A 25503-nucleotide genomic window follows, 5' to 3' on the forward strand; every position below is an offset into this window, starting at 1 on the left:
CTAGACCAATTGTACTATAATTTATGAAGCTGACTCACTTTTAATGAATCACACTTTTTCTATGTATGAGGAACTTTAGGGATTTGAAAGTTGAAAAGTAATATATCATATTTCTCTTTATACTTCAACAAACAAATTATTTTCAAGTTATCCAGCTTGTACAAAATGGAGATTATGTAAAGATCACCTTCGATGAATTTTTTCCCATCAAATATAATTTATAAATAGGTACATTTACAAGGCAACAATTAAAAAGTCAAACAATAAAGAGCTTAATGAAGTATCACATTATGAAAATCAAAACTGATTCTCTCTTACCCTTCCTACACCCCCCATACAGATATACACACACTTTTATTTGTTCACCACGACAATGTGAAGTTGGATTAGTTTCCAAGTTGACAAAACAAGGCTAAAGAAAAGATAATTCCCTCCCAAAAAAGTGAACTATTTGTGAATAACACAGACAAAATGTGAACAGAAAGCTGTTGTCAATATTTAAAAATCTAAACTGTATTTTGAAGTTTTTCTATAAGCCAGTTTTCTAACTATTCTAGTGGCAAAGTATAATTTACATGGTTTTCATTATTCATATATATTCCTGTAGCTTTTTGTATTGGCTTTAAAGGTGGGGTTAGTTTCCTTGTGAGAAATAGTTTCCTTGTGTGTTCTGAACTCAAACTTCAAGTTGAAACTTTTCCTTTAACACTAAAGCACTAAAGATCCCTCACTTTTCAGGAATAGGTGAAAGACAAATGTGGGTATATTTGAACATAAATTTCATAAAGTGTCTACTTTTAACAATCCTAAAAGAGTTGTTAGACCCACAGAAATATTTCATAATTTGGGAATTTGCCAATAAAAGATTATACCCCATTCAAATGCTATTTGACTGTTATAAATCATTGCTGAGGGGAAAAGGAAAAATTCTCTCCCTCTCCCTTTATTCCTCCTCCTTCCCCTCTCTTCTCTCTCTCTTCTCTCTTCCCTTTTCTCTCTTCCTCTCTATCCTCTTTCTCTCTCTCTCTCTTTCCTCCCCTTCCCCCCATTTTCCATTTTGATCTCTCTCACTCTCCCCTTCTTCCCTTCCTCTCCCTTCTTACTTATCTCCATTTTCAATTGACCACAAATATAATTCGAAGATCATTATATCATCTTTGAAAGCTTTAAGCTTTGTCTTTTCACTTTTTTCTATGGGCCAGATACATTACAAGGGAAGAAAAGATATTCTGTCATATGACTAGAACGCAGAAATACTAGGGAGCGGAAGATAAAGTTGCTCTATAATAGTTTGAGATTCCCTGAAGAGTGAAGAAATCAAATGCGTGTTTCAGAGGTTTAGGCAAATCCTTTAGTGTGGTTTACAATTCCCTTTCACCATCCTCAATCCATTTCTTCTTTTCTTTCTTCCTTCTTTCCCTGAGAATTGTTCTTTCTAAAGCACGTTACCAGGATAAGCTTCAGAAGTGCATGGGCTAACTAGGGAAAGGGATTGAGACTGAACTTGTTATTTCAGCGATGTAGAAAATGTCCAGTGAGGAAATTTCCTATTCCAATGAAGACTGGAGTCTCCTCTGACATTTACAGTCTAAGAGAGTTGCCTAAAACATCAGAGGCTAAGTGACTTCCGTAGCGTCACACAGGCAATACGGATCACAAGAAAACTTTAATCCAGGTCTTCAGAGATGAGGCAGATGAACTCCAAAAGATCTAAAAGATCCTAAAGCCGTAGTAGTTTCCTTGGCACCAGGTTTTCAGTATGCCCCAAGTCAGGAAATACTTGGAAGCATAAAAGAGAGAAGCTTCTGTAAGACTCCTCCCCCAGTCCAATCGTTCCTATTCCCAAGCCCTGGGGGTGGCTCTAGCTTTTCTGACTCATCTCCTAGAGCTTTGAACAGGTCCTAACTTGGTCTTAAAAGCAGGATTTCTCCCCAGGGAGGCAAGCCAGAGGTGCGGAAGAAAGCCGCATTCGCAGTACTCACTTCCCGCAATACAGCCAACACAGGTAGGCGGAGGCAGACTGGGCTGCTTTCAGATATGCTCTGTGTCCTTCTTCCAATGGCAGAACCCTGAATGGGGCCGACTATTAAGATGGGATTGCTCGGCTTTGCCGGGGTCGCAGACTGACTGATTGGGAAAGGGTCTTGGCTCTGAAGTGCTTAGCTTCCCATTGGTCCTTCTGGTCGGGGTGGGTCCAACTAGGGATTTGTAGAACCAATCTCTCTGCGGTTTTGAACATGGCGCCTGTGTCTGTGTTTTGAAACTGGACAGGAAGTCCCTGGGCCAGAGCATGTAGGGGGCCCAAGAGTGCGAGAGGCAGCTTGTAGCTTCTGATTGCGAAGACTTGTATGGAAACCTGGCAGAAGCGGTTGGGTTTTGAGCGCTTACTAAGGATGCTCTCAGTTGGGAATGAGGATAGTATTTTTCTACTTTTCCCGGCATCTCACTGCACGCTGGGGTGCGTCTGGGAAGTCTGGCCTGCGGCTTATGAATTATGCATAGGGCTGTTGGACAGCAGCCCGTCGAGAGCACCTGATATTCCCTGAAACTGGGGCTCCTTAGTGCTCTCGGAAATCTACTGGCCTGATCTGCGAAAAATCATAAAACTGCGAAAAAGGAACAGCGGTGTCCTGCAACCCTGCCTTCTTCTCATGGTCAGTTCCGGGGGGAGTAAGAGAAAGGAGGCTTCAGAAGGACGACATGGGGGCAGAACTGAGTCGCTCCCAGTTGCTGAGTTCCAGGTGATGCTTGCCCTAGAAATAGGATATTTACCTGTGCAGAAAGAGGAGGTGAACAGACTGGAGAATCCATAACTCTTCCACTTTACAGCATTTTTGCCAGGAGGGGAGAAAATGGGTTTCATATGGGAATATTCTTACAGTTTTAAAGTTGTCAGTAACCACAGAGGGTTTTGAGATGAAGAGACCAAAGAGTAGTGGAGTCATCTAGTCCAGAACCTGGACTAGAACACAGGTTCTGATTCCCAACCTAGGGCTTTTTATAATATCAATTCTATGAGAAAGAAAGAAATTAAAGGCTTTGTGATTATGGCGATCAAGTTTGGCCCCTGAAAAGAAATGTGAAATGTACTTCTTTCGTTAGAAATTATGGACCCTTGGGTGTGGAATATTGTGAGGTCTGATAAGTCTGTTGATTTTGCTTAAACTGATTGTTGTTATTATAAGGGAGGATTTACTGCACAGGGGAGACGGAAGGAAGTACGTTTGGGAAAGTGTGATATAAAATCAAAAGGTGTCTTTTAAAAAGCACAGTGAATCCTAAATAGGACTTTATCTTTGTGTATCCTGTAGTGAAAGAGCTTGAGGCCTTTATAATATTAGTTAGGGATCAACGCTATTGGCCTATCCCAAGTCTCAGATTTGGCAGGGATTCCTAGGTCAATATCATCCAGACATAACTAGGCAACTGTAGCCAGTTTTTGTTTCAAAGTCAATTTTATCTTCCTAGAGTTAAAAAATTGAAATCTATGGAAAAATGCCACTGCATTTTAAAATCTGTGAAAAGCAGTATGGTTTTATTAAAGCCACTTCAGAAAAAAATAATGCAAAAATCTAGTTTCTTCAAGACTTAGAGACACTATGAACTTTATATTGTCATCATCATTTATTAGAAGTAAGTGCTTCAGATTTAGATTTCACTTTGGAAATTCATTTTTGTGAAGTTTGTTACTTCAAGAGCAACAAGGAAGTAATGAAAGCCTAATACTCACTTAAGACATGGAGTTACAAGAGGAAATTGGAATAAATGTTTAACTAAATTTTATTGCCTAATTTAGTAATGAATCCTGTTGTTGAGTATGAACTAAGACTAAAGATTATTCCAGCAAAATTTTGGGTGGTATCAGGTTGAATAAATAAGTTAGATAAGATAGCATAAAGTAATGTTTGGATTAGGTTGCTGTCTTTTGAATGAAGCAATAGTGTTTCTGTCATATATATGATTCATCTCAACTAACTTATATTATTTCTAGTCACTAGTAAATAATTTTGAAAATGGACAAATATGCATATGAATGAATATTTCACTCCCAGATGAAAAGCATTCTTTTATTAAGATAGCATCATATTACAGAACTTGAAATGGCACATTGGTAAATGCCTATCTAGTTCATTTTTATTTCAAAGCAAACTTTGACTAGTTTGACAAATTTTATTATAAATGTACCTGGAGGCAAATACTCTTTTTAGGGAGTTTAGATTTTGGAAAGATACCCAGAGAATGCAAAGCCCAGTTTTCTTCTCAAGGTTTAAATCTATTTAAATTCCTCTTTTCCTAAAGAAAAGAAAAACAAATGAAGAGAATATGCCTGAAAAAAAATTAAAAAGTTTTTATTAAGTAGGGAAGTAAAATTTGTGCATGGGGAATGCCAATGTACACTGACAGTCCACCAAGAAAGTAATGGATGGGAGAGTTGTGTATCTTTTGAAAAAAAGGAAGGTAAGGCAATTTGAGGGGGAAGGTAGCCTTAGAAAGGAATGAGTCATTGATGCTCATCCCCAAGAGGAAGAGTAGTGAATTCCAGTTGTAAGACTGTGGCCCCTTGATACACATATCAGATAAATAGTTCATAATTGAAGGCCTGATCAGGAATTGTCACTAAAAGCAGGATAATTTGGAGAGCCCCATAATCAAAGTTAGGTAGATCTCTGGATATAAGGGTATTTACTATAGGTGCATAAATCACCAAATATTTAAGGTCTGTTTCACAGCTGGTATGTGCTAAATTGACTTTAGAGCTGCTAATTTTCTGTATATACAGCTGGGTTTACTCTTGGTCACCACAAAGGATTATTGGTATGTCAAGCCAAGACAGCCACTCCTTATACAGTTTTTCTAGTTACTTGGATATTATTGAGGGTAGAGGGCAAAACAAATCAAGATTTCCATTTTTGCATTAATTTCTAGCCCATTCTTATTATGAGAATACAGTCATAGAAATGAATGAAAGAAATCTCTTTTTACTGCATAATCTGCACCCTGCTCCTATCAAGGTATAGGACTGTATCATATTTCCTAAGGTTATAAACTAGAGTTAGGTTTGGAATTGTCAGTTGACTGGAATCAGCCTCCAACCTCTAGGTGACTAGAGCAAAACAAAGCAGGCTAAAGATAGGAGAGCAAGAATCAAATGGAAGTTTAATTTCAGTCAGGAAAATGGCTTGCAAACAAGGAGCACATGCCAGAGCCCCTGCTCTAAAGAACAGGATCCAAGGTATGTGGAGATTTTAAAACTTATACCTATCACTGAGCAGTGAGCTGTATCCTGACAATAAGGACTAACAGTGACAATATGACAAGTTTGATTCATAGCACAGGTTCATGACCAGAAACAATTCCTGGATTTTATTATGACTAAGATCATCCAGAGGATGAGTGCAAAGGATTGTTACTACACTAACTCAGGGCACAGCTTGTTTTGTTTCTTGGGCCTTAGCTCTGGAAAATAGAATGTCTCTTAAAATCTTGACAGAATCAAAAAAAGAAAGAAAAGATCATTACTCTGAAAAATTGTGAGATAAAGTTACCTTTAATCCTACTAAAGTGTTATTACTACATGATATTATTACCAACAACTTAATCCATTTAATAAAGCTTTACCAATCACTCAGATAAATTAAGAGTCCAGAATTTTTTTTTTTTTGTATTCCTGACAGAGACCAGGGAATAGTGGTTATGTTGTTTTATTTTAAGGGCAAGGAAAGAACAGAAAATACCAGAATTGATTTAAATGTAATATATTTAAATCCCTACTCAGACTTAATTGTTTTCCCCTTGAAAGTATTTATTTGTTGATAAATTTATAGTCTTTATGAGAATGACATTTTAATTTTAGAGATGTGTGCTATATATTTTAAGCTATTTAATTTTTAAATCAATGTCATAGACATATCAGAAAATTAAAAAATGAATTGGTTGTTTTACTTGCCAAAATGAATTGATGAAATATTTAAAGTCTTTGGTTGGCTACCATTTAGGCTTAATAAAGGAAACAATCCAATAAAACACAAAATCTTATCTGTACCTTCAATTCAGAAAAAAAAAGTCCTGAGTATTAGTGTTAAAATCTCAAGGGATCTGTGATACTATCTTTCAATAATTAGCTGTTTGAAATGTGGATTTTTTATTTTGTATTGATTTTGGTAGGTTTAGAAATACTTTAACTTATATGGGACTCTTAAGAATCAATATATTTCGCAGTAGTGATCAACTTATTTTTAAGTTAGATGATTTTCTGATTCATATTTCAGAACCTATTAACAGGGTTTCAGTAAATAATGCCTAATGCTCCAATTATCTTCCTCAGTAAATGTATAGTTATCAATTATTATGCCATATCTTACCTATCATAGGGAACAGTTGGCTAGGCAATTAGGCAATCTTCAGTAATTTTGTCTAGGAGAGTCTTCCGTGATTATTGGTAACTGATTGAATCTGATTTTACCTTTTTATATTTGCTTAGAATTGTAGCATTCAAAAGCTGGAGAGTACATTAGACATTCATTGTGTAAGAGAAGTTGGGATTTGCCTAAATTAGAGAAATAGCAATTGTTGGCAGAAATGGGTCTGGACACCAACCAGTTCCAATTTTTTGTACTTCAGTGACTTTACTTTTGAGTAACTTTGAGAATCACTAATGTAACAACAACAACAACAACAACAACAACAACAAATACAATTCTGGGATAGTCTCCTCATATGGAAATTATTTTTGACACTTTAGTAACTACATCTTTTTGTATTTATTTCTAAAAGGGATTGTCCTGGTATAGAAAGGTACTTTACACAAATAAGCATTTCAAAATCCTCTGAGTTCTGAGAGACCAAAGAGAAGAAAGAATATTTTGACTCAAAATGTTATCTAAGGAGCAGCTGATAACAGCCTGTCTTCTCTTCTATTTTCTAATGTAATTATTTTTATCATCATATTATAGCCTTTCCAGTTGCTATATAAATGCTTGAGGGAATGTATTGCTTATCACTTGATCTTTGTATTTTTAGTACTTAGCATAGTGCCTGTGATTAATAAATGTTTTGTAACTTGAGAAACAACATACAAACTTCCAAGATGAAATGAAAACCAATTTGTAAATATCCCTTGACTAACAATATCAAATCTGTCTCCCTGCATTAGCCTCTCAACCTTGTTGCTAGCCCAGGAGAGGCATAGGTACCACAATGCACCATAAGAAAACATATACAAGGAAAGCCATTCCAGCAGAAAAGATCCTCAGGGCTCTTCTTAGCTGTTGCTTAACTGCACCAGAACTCAGCTACTCTGTTTTTCTTACCCTGGTTATACTGTCACACTTCTGTATCCATATTTGTCCTTTGAAAGTTATTGTTATGGGGAACAACTACTATACAAAGTCCTTTTATGCCTCTGCTGTCAGAAGTCAAAAACTGGCCTCTATTGGGTGGGTCACTGATCTGACCCCAATGTCTTACAGGATGATGCATACTTCAAAGGTGCTTATAATTCCTCTTCAAATATTTAGAATTATCTGAGGAAAGAATGAATAAGGTTGGAGAGGAATCCTATTGGCTAAAACATTACTAGACCAGTTAAGTGGGGGACAAAAATCATTATTGTATTTCCCTTAGCTCTTAGAGCTTGATTGATTTCACATGCTGGCCTTTGAGAGCCAAAATATGAGTCAAAAATATCTCTTTCTTACTCACCACAATTTGTGTTTCTCACTGAGACTTAGGCTAAATCAACTGTGTGGTTGAGAGAAGTGATATTTGTTCCAGTAGATTAAAAAGAACTTTGGAGAATCAAGATGGTGTTCAGTAGGGCTATTTAGCTTTTCCTATAGTCTTCAAAGTGGAGGAGGGAGGGAGGAGTAATTAGTAAGTGCATTTCACTTTAATTTTTTAAAAATCAAATGAAACTTTCAAGATTTATCCAATTTTTACCTATAATTTTTCCTGTTGTTATGAGTAAAGATGGCATCTCAGACTAAAAATTAGCTTATAATAGATTAGTAAACCTACTTGCCCTGAATCCAACCAATCAAACCCTATATCTGTGTTTTCTTCATTTCTGCATAATGATAATTGATATTAATCATGTTCCTGAAGCACCTTCTGAATCATCAGGGAGAAACTGAATCAATTATGTCCAATAATTTTAAATTTTTGTTTATAGTATGCTTTTGAAAATTTTTAATCCAAGTACTTTTCTCTCTCTCTCTCTCTCTCTCTCTCTCTCTCTCTCTCTCTCTCTCTCTCTCTCTCTCTCTCTCTCTCTCTCTCTCTCTCTCTCTTCTCTCTCTCTCTCTCTCTCTCTCTCTCTCTCTTCCTTCCTTTTTTTTTTTCCCCTTCCTTTTTTTGGCAAGGCGATTGGGGTTAAGCGACTTGTCCAGACTCACACAGCTAATAAGTATCCGAGTGTTAGATTCAAAATGTCAAGTGCCTGAAGCTAAATTTGAACTCAGGTCCTCCTGACTCCAGAACTGGTACTCTATCCATTATGCCTAGCTGCCCCTCTTTGTTTTGTTTTGTATTTTTTTTTAATTTTACATTGAAATGCAAAATGAGAAAAGAAATTTTTAAAAAGAGCAACTATTGCTATGTTCACAACAGACATAAAAGAGGATTCATTAATAGTAATAATTTCTATTTCAAGAAAACTTATACAATAAATACTACACATTGTTTTCAAACTGCCCAGTTTTTCTTTGTTTCGTTGTTGGTTTTCTTTTGTTCTTTGCTTTGTACTTTTTACTTTACTTTTTCTTCTCCCTCCCCCATATCTTAAAGAAGGTTACAATCATGTATATACATATAAATATATGATATATATACACATAGATATCTATAAATACAGGCATGTATACACAGATATGTAAGACAATATTGTCTTTCCTCCTGTTATCAGTTTTTTTGAACATAGTGTCTTCTTTCATAAGTCCACGTCTTTCCATATATATTTTTTTTTGAATCAATCAGCTTACCATTTCCTATACCACTGAATTCAAATGAGTTGGTTGCTCAGAGTTGTTCTTAAAACAATACTACTATGCTTATATCCAGTGTTCTCTTGGTTTTGCTCATTTTACTCTTCATTAATCTGTGGAGGTTTCTCTATGCTTTTCTAAAATCATTGAGCTCATTTCTAATAGCAAGTCAATATTCCATCATGAACATATGCCACAATTTGTTTAGCTATTCCTCAAGTGATAGACATCCCTGCAATTTCTAGTTCTTTACTACCACAAAGAAAGATGCTATAAATATTTAAGAATGTGTAGGTTCTTCTCCATTTTCCCTCTTAGGAGACAGACCTAATAGAGATATGGCCCAGTCAGAGTTACAACTTTTTGAGCATAATTCCAAATCTCTCCCCAAATTGATTTGATCAGCTCACAGATCCACCAACAATGAGTTAAGGTTTCAATTTTTCCACATCCCCTCTAACATTTGTTACTTTATCCTTCTATCATTTTAACGAGTCTAATAAATGTAATATGCTACCTCACAGTTGTTTTAATTTGCATTTCTCTAATCAAAAATTATTTAAAGTATTTTTCATGACTATAAATTGTTTTGATTTCTTCATCAGAGAATTGCCTATTCTTATCCTTTAATAATCCATTTTTTAAACATATAGTGATGGAAAGCATCACTTCCTACTGTAGATTAAAAAATAATTTAATCTGTAAGATATTTTGGTATTGTTATGACTTTAATAAGAAAAGAAATTTAAGGCTCAGAATTGACTCTTGAGTTTTAATCAATATTTGAGCAGATACTAGAATTGATAGGTAAGAGAAGTTTCATTGAGAAAGTGTTTTTAACATCTTTTGAATGACAGGATTGGTGGACTGAAGCAATAACCTATATTTATAAATGTGTCTTAATGATTACAAAATGGAGACATACAAGTGTCCCGTTTCCACATTTTAAACAAGTTATTCCTTTGTTTATTGTTTTTTTCCATCATGAACTCATTTATTTTGTCCTTTCTTCTTCAGGGTAATCTATGGTCCCTGCCAACTTCTCAAATGTGCTGACAGTGTGTTTGTACTGTTCTTTCTGAAGCAATGGATCATTCGATAACTATTTGCCAAGTGGCCTACTAAAACCCTAAGCTTTGTGTAGAGCTCATCGTGTGTCACAAAGAACCCTATTATCCTTTGGAAGATTTTTCATGTAGCTATGCAGTTTTCTTCTATTGCAAAATTCCGGGAATTTCACTATGTGATAGGACACAAATATACAAAGCCCTGCGTGTCATTACATAATACTTCTTACAAAAACACAGCTTGTAGAGCTCACAGGGAAAAGGGAGGAGGAGAAAATTAATTACAGATCAAAGGAAACAAACAGAACTCTTACCAGAATTCATATTTGAAAAACTAATTCCTGCCAATGACCAACCCTTTCTCAAAGATGGATAGAATTACTTGCTGTCCACAGTTTGCACTTTAAAAGCCTCATAAATTATTTCCTGCAGCACTCTGGACATCATAGATGTCCAGCAGGTGGCATCTGTAATCTCTCCTTTGTAGCTCTCCTCGCCTGGAGAATGGATTGTTTGTTAGGAAGAATTGGAGAATCCCAGGCTTTCAAAAGACACTAGAGGCCAAATAAGATCTCTCTTTGAATATCACTATCATCCAAGCCCCTACTAGTCAAGAGCCCAGAGATTTTAAATTTCATGAACTCTGGCTTGTGGCTCAGCTGTGTTTTGTCTCATTCTGCTATGATAGTATATGGAGAAATCTAGGCTCAACCCTGCTTTGGAGTGATATTTACCAAAGGAATTACACTCCCCAAGCTTCAGTAACTTGATCTGTAAAGTGAAACTAATGACACTAACAATTATCATTAGTGTGTTGTAAGGATAAATAAGATTATATAACTTGTTTTTGAAATTATAGGGCACTGTCTAAATATAAGGTTTTATATTGTTATTAAATATAATTGGTTGGATTGCTATGGTGGAAAGAAAGTGGTATTTGGACCATCTGACTCCTGTGAAAGGCCTGTTTTCTGTTGTCCTTCTTCCTCCCTCCAAGTAATAGGGGGAGAGCTATGAGTTAGAAGAGAGAGAAAAAAAATAAAATCCAAAAGTAAAAATTAAGAAAAAAGAATTGGTTGGGATTAGAAAAATGGTGGTGATAGCAACAACAACAATAATAATAACTAGTATATACATTGCAAAGTTTGCAAAACACTTGACAAATACATGTAATCTTTCCAACAACACTGGAAAATTATTATTATATGTATCTTATAGATAAAGTTTCCAGGTCCAGTGTTCTCTCCACTCTGTTACCTACTTGTCAAGGGGGGACAATACTGTTTAACCAGAAACAGACTCTGGCAGTCGACTATCAAAGAGCCAGTAATTAAGTCAAAAGATTCAGCCATTCTGGGAAGCCATGTTCACCATTCACCTCAATACTGTAGCTCTCTGGATCCTAAATTGAGGAAAGCATTGGCCCTTTCAAAGGACTATGGTACCATTTCAACCTTTATTCTGACTTGTCTGAAAGTGACTGAGTTCACCGAACTTCTCTCATCTGAGGGCTGTTGATCTTCATTCATGCTACCATTTTTCCACTTGCTGCTCACCTACGCCTTATCATTCTTTTCAGAAACTTACCTTTCTAAAACAGAGGTGGGGAACATCCAGATGGGGGGCCACATAAAGCCCACAAAATCATTTGCCCAAGGCAACCACAGATGACAATGAGCTGAAAGCTAGCTACAACTTCCCACTGCTTGAATTCTATAAGTTGATAACTTTGTATGGCCAGCAAATGATGTTATAAATATCCAAATATCCCTTGACAGAAAAAAAGGTTCTCCATCCCATTTCTACAAGATTAAATCAACTCTGAAACTCACTCTGCTTCAGTATCCTCTTCCCTTTGATCCCCTCCCTGCCTCTGGCTGAAGTTTGAAGCAGTTAGGTGGTACAGTGAACAGAATGCTGGCTCTGGTGTCAAAAAGACTTGAGTTCAAATGTGATTTTAGATACTAACTGTGATCCTGAGCAAAATCACTTTACCTCAGTTTCCTCAATTGTAAACTGGGGATTATAATAGCTCATAGCTGTTAGGGTAGTTGTGAGGATGAAATGAGAAAATATTTGCAAAGCTTTTAGCACATTGTCTGGCACATAGTAAATGCTATATAAATGCTTATTCCTTACTGTTCCTTAATTTTATGTTGGAAAGGATGGATTTTTCAAGATAATTTCAGGTGCACATTGGAGAGTGCCTCTCTTTCCAGCTCCTATATTTAAGAAGGGCTCAGAATTTCTCATTTTACTGCAGGAGTTCATCTCACTCCTTTGCCAGATATCATCCCTTCCCTCTATCTCTAGCCTATAGTATAAAATAAATATTTATTGACTGACCCTCTATTTGTGTTAGCCTAATTCCATCTTGGCCTTGATTCTACCATCTCTCTCTAGTTAGTGATCCTATTTTCCCCACTTTGGTTCTATAAACTGGTTGCATGATTTTTACCTCACTTCCCAGTTTACAACTTTGCTCCATTTCAGCCCTCCTTGGTTAGTTGGGGAAAACCAAAGAAAAAAATGGATAATATTACTATCTTTTTGATCTATAGATTTTCATCTCTGGTTTCCCTTCAGCTGTTCTGCTGGGCCCTGTGAAAAGTAGGTTCACATGGGCTTTGCATCATCTTTATAGAGGTGAGGGTTGAAGCCTTGAAGATAGTTGATGTTGTTGAGAGATAAAGAGCATGAAATAGACTTTTAAAATATAGATAAGAGAGGGAATGATTGACAGAGGAAACCCTTAGAGGAAATTGGAAAGGATGAATGAAGATCATAGTTGGAATGATTAATTTAAGTTGAACTGTAATATTAGTGTCACCAGGACAGGTGTGAATATATACATAAAAGGTCTTTGAAAATCATGTCAGGAAAAGTGAGCCAGATGCTAAAGTTACCTAGCAGGTGCTAGAAAAATAACCTAGTGGCCTACAAATAAGAGTGGGAGGGAAAGAGAGGTCCAAGTGGATATCACAACATCACTTGACTCAAAAGCTGCAGTGGAGACCAACTTCTAATCCCTGAAAAATCAGATTTTAGTTTAGCAAGAAAGTGTGAAAAGGGTGTTTCAGAGTCATATAATCACTGATTTAGATTTACATAGATCTGAAGTCATCTGGTCTAACCCTCTTATTTTGTAAATGAAGGAACAATGCCCAGAAAAGTTACATCACTTTCCCAAGAAGACATAGATAGGATGTGAACTTGAATGACTCTGACTCCAAAGCCAGTTCCTTTCACACTGAACAGACATGTAGGGAAATGTGTATAAAAATCAAGAAAACAGCAAACTGGGGAGAGTAGAGTTGGTGCAAATAGGTGTAAGGGTACAGAAGGGGAAATAGAAGCATATAATTGCTGTCTATAGCAAAACACTGTGAAAGGTTGTAGGGGGGAGAAGGAGGGTTAGAGTGCAGGGGGAAAATGATTCAATTCCTTACCAATTGAGCATAGTTTCTGGAATAGCAAGAACTAATTGGACCAAAAATTCTAATTGGATTGTTTGTAGGACACAGTGTTTGCATGGTAGTTAACTATCTTCAAAGAAACTGATTCATAGGTAATATCTGTGGCTATCTAATGGTGATTGTGGAGGCCCATGAGGACAGGAAGGGATGGAGATGATTTGGGTGCTCCATTTCTGGAAGTGCTTAAAAGTGGGTGCCTGGGAAGAAGTCAAGAAAGACAAACTGACTAACGATATATCCAGGTAATTTCAAGCCCTCTGTTTGGGATTATATAGAAACGTTAAGACATCCCAGAATTTAAGAGCTGGACCTAAGTGGTCATTTAGTTCAACTTATATATGAAAAGCATTTCCACTTTAACCTACTCAGCAGTGTTCATGAAACAGTGTTCATCTAGCTTGTACATGAATATCTACCAGAAGGGAGAACCCACCACCTCTCAAGGCAGCCCATTCTATCTCTGGACAATTCTTAATTGTTAGTTTTTCCTGATCTCAAGCCTAAATTGACATTTTTGAGATCCCTAATATTAATCCCGGTCTTCCCTTGAGGGCCAAAATCTAATCCCTCTTCCATGTGACAGCCCCTTCAAATACTTGAAGAATTCTTCTGAGACCCTCTGGATTTTCTCTTCTATAGATTACATGTCTCCTGTTTTTACAGTCTCTCCTCATATAACATGACATATGTGCCTTGATTAGCTGATTGTCTCATTTTGTTTATTCTCCAGTTTATCAATGTTCTTTTTCAACCTTGGTGTGCAGAATGGACCCCTCCAGAGGAGGTCTGACAAAGGCTGATTTATAGGCAGTCTCAAATATAGAGGGACTATATCATCTCCCTATTTCTGAAAGCTTTTGAGGGTAAAGTGTTTTAATTTGTGAAATGCTTTAATAAACATTAAAGTACTTTTTAAATGCACTTCATTATTTTTATTGAAGAGGTTCTATTGGAGATGATATAGATTCAAAATGGAGTAGATCAGTATATAAAGAGAAATTCCTTATTTTTATTTAACATGTTTCTTTGTCTTCTTATTCTAGGCGTGACATGATGGATTCTCTCTATGAAGCAACCAACACCTTTACCTTGAATGTTTTTAAGGAAATCAGTGAAGAAGATAACTCACAGAATGTGTTTTATTCTCCTCTGAGCCTCTACTGTACCCTGGCTATGGTCTTAGATGGGGCCAAGGGAAATACTGCTGCACAGATACAACAGGTACTTAGGACATAGAGAAAAAATAAATAAACAAATAAACTCCAAACAACCAAACCAAATCTTATGGAACTTTTTTATAGGACCCTGAAGCCCCACATTAGAGGAGCTGATCATAAAAAGAGAGCTTCGTCAATACTGCAGCCATAGAGAGTGAGGGCAATGAAGTGGTGGGTGATGCAACTAATCTGTGGTATGCACAGTGGATATTCTCTGTAGATATGTCCCTGAGATTACCAATGCAGAATAATCTTACCTTCTTACCTTGCTATGAGGAATAACAAAAAGTTGAATTTTTTTTTCTTTTGGGGTGGAGTTTAGAGGAGTGGCGGGGAAGTTGAGAAATGTTGTAATGTCTAATGTGTTTGAAAAGGTAGATTAGAAACAGGTTTTGAAGGGCTTTAAATGTTGAACAGAAAAGATCTGTGTTTCTTCCTGAAGGCTGCAGAGTGCTGTTGAAGATTATAGAATAGGTTAATAATATCCTCAAATCTTGTTTTTAAATACTTCAGTCACTGTAGAACTTTCAGTTCATTTTTCGTTGATCATTTGTTTTTAAAGGAGACAGTTCTGAAGTTGTAATTTTTTCTTCCTAAACAGGTTCTTTCTTTAAACAAAGATACCGATATCCACCAAAGTTTCCAGTCTTTTCTTGCAGAAGCTAAGAAATCTGATGGTCCGTGCCTGCTAAGGATTGCCAACCGGCTCTTTGGAGAAAAGACTTATGATTTTATCTCAGTAAGGCTTTCTTATCTATCATTTATTTTCTTAAGGAAATAAATGACATTTTCAAGTTAAAGAAAGATAACAGGAGTATTTTATCTCATTAAAAATTGAGTTTAAACTCATTGAAAAAAGTTAGTCACCCCAGTCCCCTAGAACACAATGTTATTTTCCATAATTTTAAAGAATTAATGGCATGAAGATAACTGTATAAATAATGTATACATATTTTGGATTTAACATGTATTTTAGCATATTTAACATGTATTGGACTACTTGCCATCTAGGAGAGGAAGTGGGGGAAAGAGGGGATAATTTGAAACAGAAGGCTTTGCAAGAGTCAATGTTGAAAAATTATCCATGCACATGCTTTATAAATAAAAAGCTTTAATTAAAAAAAAAAGAATTAATGGCATGGCTTAGTGGATATGGCACTCCAGAATTCAAATCTTACCTCTGCTATTTGCTTTCTGGACAAATCATCTCAAAGGACTTCAGTTTTCACCTCTGTAAAAACAGAATTGTTGGACTAGATGCCTTCTAAAAAGTCCTCTGGTTTTAAATCTGTGGTGCTATAGAAAAAAATAGAAAAAAAATTAATCATCTCATTCTGACTATTGACTTTCAAACAACAATTTGTTGATTTATTAGAAAATATCGCCACATCATTAATTTTTCTTTGGGCTTCCTGGCCATCATTATTGCTTTTTAAGTGATCTTTTGGAGCTAATAAAACATAAAGGAAGAACACAAATATTTGAGATCAATTTTTGATACTCTAATATTATTGTGACTGTTATAAAGAAGAGTTCCAAAATTTCCAGCTAGTGCATTTATGACATTTAGTTTGGGATGTTAACATTTAATTATATTGTTTATCCTGTTGTTTAGTCTTTTAAGGAATCCTGTCAGAAATTCTACCATTCAAATATGGGAGAACTTGACTTTGCTAAAGCCCCAGAGGAAGCAAGAGAGCATATAAATAAGTGGGTAGAAGAAAAGACAGAAGGTAAGAAACCATGGTATTTCTTTTTAGAGATAATGGTATTTGAGAGATAATGGCTAATTATTTTGATACATTTTTTTTTTTTTGCAAAGTATAAAAAAGGACTGATTTTTTAAACAGTAAAAACATGCAAAAATCTGATACTAAATATTAAATTTTCTTTGTCTTTCCTTTGATTTTCAATGTCCTCAGTATCTTCTGAATGTAGTAATCAGCCTGAAGAATGAATCATTCCCTGTGACAATATATTTCTCCTTTAGTTGAATAACTCAAATAAACATTCCTATCTTAGGAATCTAAGCTTCTTATTTAATGATGCTTGCTTATAGTTTCCCATCCACTCCAATAATGTTATTATATCCTCATTCAAGCCCATGTAGAATATTATTTTCATTTCTTTCTTTGTCTTTTAAATATCTGCCTTTATATGCATTTATAAATACTATACCTTTTTTATTCTGATGACCATATTCAAATTGACTCATTTTCACCTACCTCTATTGCAAGTAAAGTGTTTTATAAATAGGATTCTATATTGTATATTTTGTGGAACCTCAAAGAATTGTTTTTGTAATAATAAGATATTTCTTTCAACATATAATATAGTAGAAAGAAGATTGGGAACTTCTAGCAAGAAAATGGCAGAGTAGAGAAAGCCCTCAGCTTGGCCCTCCTAATATTTCCTCTAAGCAATTTTTTTTAAATAATACTCAAATCAATCTGTGAAGTGGCAGAACCAACAAAAGATAGGAGTGGGATATTCTTCCAGCAAAGGATAATTTATGAGTTTAGAAAGAGAGATTGTGACATGGGATAAGAAGCTGACTCAGAGCCCAGAGCTTAATGATAGAAATAGCTGGTAGTGGTGGTGACAGAAGCATTAGCAGCTTCAGGAGCTCTCAAGTCAGAAATGCTTCCAAACCCCCAAAGCTTGCTCTGAAAACAGCAGGACAAAAAAGCTTGAAGCTTGAAACAGTGCCTCATTCCATCATACTGGAAACAGATCCCAGTTTAAACATAAAATTTAAAAATCAGGAACTAGGGTGGAAAATAAGTAAAAAAAATTATAAAGAAATTGATCATAAAAGGCTACTGTGGTGACAAAGAAAATAAGGACATAAATTCAGAAGACAATGAAATTAAAACAATTATGAGTAAAGTTTTCAAGAAAATTGCATATTTGCATCCCAACAAAATTCCTGGAAGAACTAAAGAGTGGTTCTTAAAACCAAATAAGAGTGATAGAAGGGGGATAGGTAAAGAAATGGAAGTGGGAAAATATGAAAAGACAAAGTTGTAAGGTAAGGTACCAAAATTTTCTGACCAATTTCCCTAATGTATATTGATGCAAAAATTATAAGTAAAACAGTGACAAGTAGATGGGATTATACCAGGACTGCAGGACTGCTTCAATATTAGGAAAACTATGTAATTGATCACATCAATAACAAAACCAACAAAAATCATATGATTATCTCAATAGATGCAGAAAAGGTTTTTGAAAAATATATAATGTTCATTCCTACTAATACCAGAAAGCATAGAGATTCATGATCCCTTTTTAAAAATGACAAATAATATCTACCTAAAACCAAGAGCATCAATTATAATAGGATAAACTTAATACCTTTCCCATATCATTGGAGTAAAGCAAGGGCAGATGATATGATGTATAACTTAGAGAATCTTAGAAAATCAGCTAAAAAACATCTTTAGCAAAATTATAGGATTAAAAAAAATCCCAAGTACTTCAGCACCATTAATTCTTTTAACAAAACCCATCTGAAGGAGATTGAAAGAGAAATTCCATTTAAAATAATTGCAGGCAAAATAAAATACTTGGGAGTCTGTCTGTCAAGCTAAACCAAGAAACTATATGAATAGAGTTACAAAACACTCCACTCAAAGGCAGTTCTAAATAATTGGAGAAATATTAATTATTCATTGTTAGGCTAAATCAATATAATAAAAATAAAACTTCTGTCCCCAGTTAATTTACTAATTTTGTGTCATATCAAACAAACTACCAAAGATTTACTTTATAGAGCTAAAAAAGGAACAAATTCATATGGATAAACAAAAGATCAAGAATATTAACATTATGTGAAGGAAGGTCAGAAATGTTAAGATTACATGAAGGAGGGAGATCTAGTAGTACCAAACTATAAAGCAATGATCATGAAAACATTCTGGTACTGGGGTAAGAATTCACCACTTCCTCCTGAAAAGGAGTTTGAAGGAAATTAGGTATAGACTATACTATATATAGGTATAGACTCATTGTCTCAAAATAAGTCTCAAGACAAATGATTTAGACCTTAAGGGTGATACCATAAGCAAATTAGAAGAACATGGGAAAATACCTGCCAAATATATGCATAAGAGGAAAATTGATTACCCAACAAGAGATGAAAAATATTATGGCAAGTAAAATGGATGACTTTGAGTCTATAAAATTAAAAGCTTTTGCACAAAAAAACAAAACATCAAACACCTAACGTAGTAAAGAATTAGAAAATTGATGGATTACTCATTAATTGGGGAATGGTTGAGCAAGTTGTAGTATATGATTGTGATGGAATACTCTTGTCTGTCATTAAAGATTAGCAAGATGATTTCAGAAAAAAACATAGAAAAACTTATTTGAACTCTTAACCAGGTAAAGTTACCAGAAGTAGAGAACTTTATATACAATAACAGCAATATGTAATAGTGATCAATTCCAAAAGACTTAGGTACTCTGATCAAAACAGTGATCCAAGACATTTCCAAACAGCCCATGATGAAAAATGCTATCCACCTGTAGAGGTGGATAGGAACTTAGGAGCTTTTAATTCTGATAGGTGCATCACTTTAAAAAGTTAATTTATTTTTCTTATTTTTTGTTTGTGTTTTCTTTTTCCATGGCTAATATGGAAATATGTTTTGTATTATTCCCCCATGTATAAGCAATATCAAGTGGCTTTTCTTTTCAAGGAGGGGCCAGGTGGAAAAGGATGAGGGGGAGATTATTTGGAATTCATTTAAAAAAATGAATATAAAATTTTATTTGCAGGTAATTGTGAAGTATTTAATGAAATAAAACACATCAAAAAAAAAAAAAAAAGAAAGAAAGAAAAGTCTTGGAAGGGCAGCAAGGTAGCAACAGATATAGCAGCTCTGGAGTCAGGAGGATCTTAGTTCAAATTCTTCCTCAGACACTTTGACACTCATTAGCTGGGTAATCTTGAATAAGAAACTTAATTCTGATAGCCTGACTACAAAGAAAGAAAGAAAAGAGAAGTCTTGAGTTAGAAAACCCAAATCCAAGATAGTTCTGTGACTTTGAACAAGTCTCACTTTTCTAAGCCTTAGATTCTCTATTTAAGCTTTGGGGTTTATCATAATATATAAAAATCCTTATAGGGGTTTGGGGAATGTACATGAGATCCTAGATATTAACATTTTTTGGAGCTGTAAATAGAATTTTTCTTTAAGAAATGCAGTGAAAAGAAGTTTGCTGTATAGTTGGAAATGGTTCTTCCTTGCAAATTGATCATGGTATTCAGAGGCATTTTTGTTATTACACCAAAATGCAGAAAAAAAATTCATTATATATTTTTTCTTGATAAGATTTTTTTCTTTTTCATTATTTAAATCTATTTTTCCAAATATTTTTCCAAAAAGCTTTTTATTTACAAAGCATATGCATGGGTAATTTTTCCAACATTGACCCTTGCAAAACCTTTTGTTCCATATTTTCCCGTCCCCCCAACCCCTCTCCCCTAGCTGGCAGGTAGTCCAATACATGTTAAATATTTTGAAATACATGTTAGATCCAATATATGTAAACATATTTATATAGTTATCTTGTTGCACAAGAAAAACCAGATCAAGAAGGAAAAAAAAGAAAAACTGAGAAAGAAAAACATAATGCAAGCAAATAACAGAGAGAGTGAGAATGCTATGTTTTGTTCCACACTTAGTTCCCACAGTCCTCTCTCTGGCTCTTTTCATCACTGAACAAGTGGAACTGGTTTGAATCATCTCATTGTTGAAAAGATCCATGTCCACTTGATAACATTTAATGGACATTTTTTTGCAGATTGTATCACAGCTAGACAGTGCTATGTGAAGATAAATGACTATATTTGATTAGTTTGTAAAGATTGAAAGACTGCTTAATGTATTTTCTGAAATAAAATCACATGATGAAGATGAGGAGGAACAGAAAAGGGAGGCTAACTGGAACTATTTGTGGTTTGTAAAATGCTTTATATATGTTATCTCATTTCCTTTAGCTACAATTATGTTAATCTATACTTAATTTAATTTCTAATTTTCTATTATAGGTAAGATTGTGGATCTGCTGTCTAATGATTCCATTAATCCATCTACCTCTCTGGTACTTGTGAATGCCATCTACTTCAAAGGAAAATGGGAAAAACAATTTGCCAAATGCAACACAACAGAAACTATGTTCAAAATCAGCAAAGTAAGTAGCAATATTTCACTGTCCCGGGATCTCATGGACAACTGGGACAATGAGAAAGAATCATTATATTTCCTTTGTTTCTTTAAATGTGTATGATGGGATAACAATACACAGCTAAATTCTTCCTTTGCTTTACTTAACCCTCCACCTTGTCTTTTTCTCCTGGGAAGGTTTTCTTTCAATTTTTTCTCTATGTATTTTGATTTAATAAAGAATTCCATCTTAGACAACTCAAGTTTTCCTGCATTTCACCTGTTACCTCAGCCAGTTTCCTCACCTCCTGACCTTAGGATTTCTCTTATTAAGCTTCTGGTAGACAACTTTTCACTCTTTCTGTATGTTTATTGTCATATTCATTTTGCCAAGGTAAATCACAGAAAAAGGGAGGCATGCTTTTAGTGCTTTTGAGTTTGATAATAACTTTTTTCCCCCTGGTCCTTGAGAATATATGGGGGAAATTATTTCTAAGCAAAGCAAACCCAAGAGAAATGCAAAGACTCTCTGTGGAGAAAGTTGTCATTTTCCTCAGCTAGGAAGTTTCTGTCTGATCTCCCATTGTCCAGGTTATTCTTTCTTCAGGAGCCTTTTGCCAGATTCCTGAAAAAAAAATGACATATTCTTCTTCAGTTTTTTAGGTTAAACTTAACATAGCTTATCTGTGCCTAAGAAGTCTGCTTTCTTTTCTGACAGACTTTGAATTTAACTCATTTCCTTTTCTTTAATTAACTATTCTCCCTGTAATTGGGTTGTCCCTCATACTCTTTTCTGTATATTCTGATATAATAAAGAATTACATCATTGTGCTCAGAGGCTAGAAAAGTATTTAACCTTCTTATTTTATAAGAGAGGCCATAAAGGCAAAAGGACTTAGAGGAAAGAGATCGATGTAAGTTAAGATCAGATTATAAAAGTGTAACAAAGGGTAGACTTTGTAGGATTTTCATATATGTGTCTGTGTAACTATCAAGCACCTGTTAAATAACTTGCTGCAGGGAATAACAATAACAAAGTTCTATGAATAAAGAAAAACTTTTCTATCAATCTACTCATGTCAGAAATATCATTGTTAATTATAAAAAGTTATATAGGGGTTAGTGAGTTTTAAGATATCAGTTAAAGACAAAATATGACACTTCACTATTATTAAGCATTAATTAGAATTGTGGAAATACATTTGAAATTAATATGTCTGTTTTCTATGGCATATTAATTTCCTTACCAGATAGGTACACTGGATATGGATTACCTCAAAGCAAAGAAACATATTAATCTCAGTAGTACTTCCACAAGACCTGTATCAGATTGCTTACTTTCTTAGGGAGAAGGGAGGGAAGAGAGAGAAGGAAAAAATTGAAATTCAAAATTTTATTTTAAAGAATACTAAAAAAAATTTTTACCTAAAATTAGAAAATAATACTATTTAAAAGAAACAAAAAACATATTCTACAATCAAAAAAAAAACAAAACAAAACAAAACCCAGTATTCACTAATTAGAATACTGTGAAATGTTCCAGAAAATAATACAGTGAAAATATAAAATATGAGACTTGGGCACCCAGAAAGGTAAGGACTAGTCTTTTTTTTTTGTTTTTGTTGTTTTTCTACACTTCTTCTAATAGTTGTTAAGTTTTAAAAAATGTATTGGCTCTCTTAGTCATTTGAGTAGAAATAGTGTGTTTTGGGTGAAATAAAAGATTCCAGAGTTTGTTTTTGTTTGTTGTTTTTGTTTTAATTGTGGCTCACATAGATTGGTGTAACAAGATACTTCTTTAATTGGGGGTAACGTTTTTCATTACACAATCAGATGGGATTTAAAGTTTAAATGCAATTTGAATGCAACTCAGTTACAATGTAAGCTAACTGAATATTTAATTATGGAGTAACTCAATTTTGAGCCTTCCTTGCTCTTCTAGGAGGAAGGGGAAGAAAAATACCAGAGAGCATTAAGTACCTTAATTAAGAGAAATCCTAAAAAAGGAAAAGGATACTTACAGACTTAGGAAAATTTAGGGAAATACTGTGCTTTGTTCTTAGAGATAATTGTGTTAATATATACCAGACAAGAGCAGCTCTATGCCTCATGAAGAGCTAAAATGTGTATTTTTTTCTATAGATAAATGTTAACACATTTTGTTTTGACAAAACAAGTCCCAGGGCATGAAGGCATCACTCTGTAAATGCAAATCTTATACCCTCAGAGGGCTTACAGTCTAAAGACATGAAATAGAGCTATACAAATGACCTCTTTTTAAGAAAATTATACTGATTCTATCTACCTCCTTCAGTTGCTCTGGATATAGTTTCATGTGTATTTATTTCCTTTTAGGAGAAGCAGAAACCAGTACAAATGATGTTTCTGAAATCTACATTTAATATGACCTACATAGGAGAAGTATTTACCAGGATCCTAGTTCTGCCTTATGTTGGAGGACAAATGGAAATGGTCATTTTGCTTCCAGATGAAATCACGGATCTGAAAACGGTGAGAGAAGTAATATGGTATTCTACCTACCTCAGGAAAATTAAAAAATAAAAAATTGATTCAGAGCTGTAGGCATGACATGAGATTTTAATAATCCAGTCCTTTAAAATGAATCATCTTGTCCTAAACATCTAGATCAATGACTGGAAATAACATGGATTTCTTTGTATGAATTATATCACAAGAAGGCGGAATATTATAGGGGTGGTATGGGAAGAGGGAAAGCCTTGATATTCAGAAATAGGGCCTAACACTGGAAGATTATAGCAGCAGGACCCACCTGAGGCTAGAGGTAACCAGAGAGCTTCTATCAACATTTCAAGGTCTGGAATTGTTATAGAGAAAGAGGAATTGGTTTCCAGATCCTGTTGTTGTGGGAATGGGAACTAGATAAGCAAAGCTGGAAATGTTATTCGGACTTACTGTGACTTAGAGACTTGTGAAGAAGGAAGTCTGGCTAAATAAATAGGTCAGCAGCAAGCACAGAGCAGGTTGCCTTTGATTGCTTCACTGGATCAAAACTACCATATTAGAATCCCAGAGTCTAATGATTGATTCTGACTCTGGTCAAGATGAATTCCTTTCACAAACAGGAACCAGCCCAGTTTTGAAATCCATAGTACAAGTAAAGCCCAGCATTAAGTCATGTTGAGTACAGCCTTGTCAATTGAAAAGTCCATATTTTGCCTACCCAGGAAATCTTTGAGCCAGTTTCCCCATATGTAAAACGGGGATAATCTCTGTTTGAAATAATTCAGTGAGTAGTGGTGAAGGGTGAAGAATGAATAAAATAAGGTGTGAAAGTGCTATGAAGGTTAGAAAATACAAGACAAGTTTAAGATGAGAAGGCAGTAATGAAAAGGGGAGTAAGAGAGTGAAATCTGTTTTCTGAGCTAAACTAAGATGGTAGGGATTCTTTTACGTGAAAGGGTTGTAGGGTAAGGAAAGCAGAAGAAAGATTATATTTGGAATCATGGTCCAAAACCTTGATTGGAATTCTGGCTTTACTTCTTACAACTGTGGGACCAGAAGCAACCTCAGTTTTCTCAATCTGGAAAATGATTGATTATACTGGATGGTCTCTGAGGTCCTTTTCAGCTCTGAATCTAAGGTCCTCTAAAGGAAAACACAGAAAAAGATGGCTCAGTCTTTATTGAATGTAGTGTGTGTATGTGTGTGTGTGTGTGTGTGTGTGTGTGTGTGTGTGTGAGTGACTGTGTGTGAGTATATGTGTGAGAGAGACAGAGATAGAGAAGAGAGTTAGATTCAGAGAGAAAGAGCGAGGCAGAGACAGAGAGAAAGACAGAAAGAATGAATGTATATGTTTGACTTGGTTGTGCATTTACCACTTTCCTAACTTTTCAACTTGAACAGAAGTTCCTTGGGAACCTTTTCTTTTCTGGGATTCTTCACATCCAGCACAGTAACTGTGAATAGAATAGGTAGAGAAGGAATATTCATCCAATCAAATTATATCCTTTGGGACTTACAATATACAACTCTTTTTTATTTCTAGGTGGGAAAAAGTATTACTTCTGAGAAATTAACAGATTGGTTAAATCCAGAGATGATGGATAAAACTGAGGTGGAAGTTTTCCTTCCCAGATTTAAAATGGAGGAGAATTTAGACCTGGAATGCGTTCTTCGAAAATTGGGCATGTCAGATGCTTTTGATGGATCCAAGGCTGACTTCTCTGGGATGTCAGCCAGGAATGATCTGTTCCTATCCAAGGTTGTGCACAAGGCTTATGTGGAAGTCAATGAAGAAGGCACAGAAGCTGCTTGTGCCACTGCAGCAATCATGCAGAAGCGATGTGCAAGAATTACTCCTCGGTTTATGGTTGACCGTCCTTTCCTGTTTCTGATTCGAGATAACAGCTCAAAAAACATTTTGTTTTGGGGCAAAGTGACCTCTCCATAAAGAGATCATTTGCTCTTGATAGGGTCTTTAACCTACTGTTGTTTACCTCTGCTTTACCCAAACTCTGATATGCCTATAATCCAAAGGGTTATTATCAACATGGTGATAACAAATCCAAAAATAAAATTTTTTATGAGAAATTCTCTACTAAGGA

At 35.1% G+C, this 25503-nt stretch overlaps 1 protein-coding gene across 3 annotated transcripts; it reads left to right on the forward strand.

The window, feature by feature from the left end:
- Positions 1 to 1801: 1801 nt before the first annotated feature.
- On the forward strand, positions 1802 to 25503 carry LOC127543690 (serpin B6-like). 3 transcript variants are annotated; one of them, XM_051969929.1, is made up of 7 exons: positions 1802 to 2005; positions 14568 to 14745; positions 15343 to 15480; positions 16357 to 16474; positions 20803 to 20945; positions 23273 to 23428; positions 24945 to 25503. In XM_051969929.1, exons 2-7 carry the CDS (start codon positions 14575 to 14577, stop codon positions 25347 to 25349), a joined length of 1131 nt encoding a protein of 376 aa, XP_051825889.1. In that variant the 5' UTR covers positions 1802 to 2005; positions 14568 to 14574; the 3' UTR covers positions 25350 to 25503. The 3 variants fall into 3 exon arrangements, with proteins under 3 accessions (XP_051825889.1, XP_051825888.1, XP_051825887.1); XM_051969928.1 differs by lacking the exon at positions 1802 to 2005 and adding an exon at positions 2686 to 2741; XM_051969927.1 differs by lacking the exon at positions 1802 to 2005 and adding an exon at positions 13657 to 13766.

The sequence above is a fragment of the Antechinus flavipes genome, chromosome 1 (genome assembly GCF_016432865.1).
Source record: "Antechinus flavipes isolate AdamAnt ecotype Samford, QLD, Australia chromosome 1, AdamAnt_v2, whole genome shotgun sequence".
In the NCBI taxonomy this organism is placed as follows: Eukaryota; Metazoa; Chordata; class Mammalia; order Dasyuromorphia; family Dasyuridae; genus Antechinus; species Antechinus flavipes.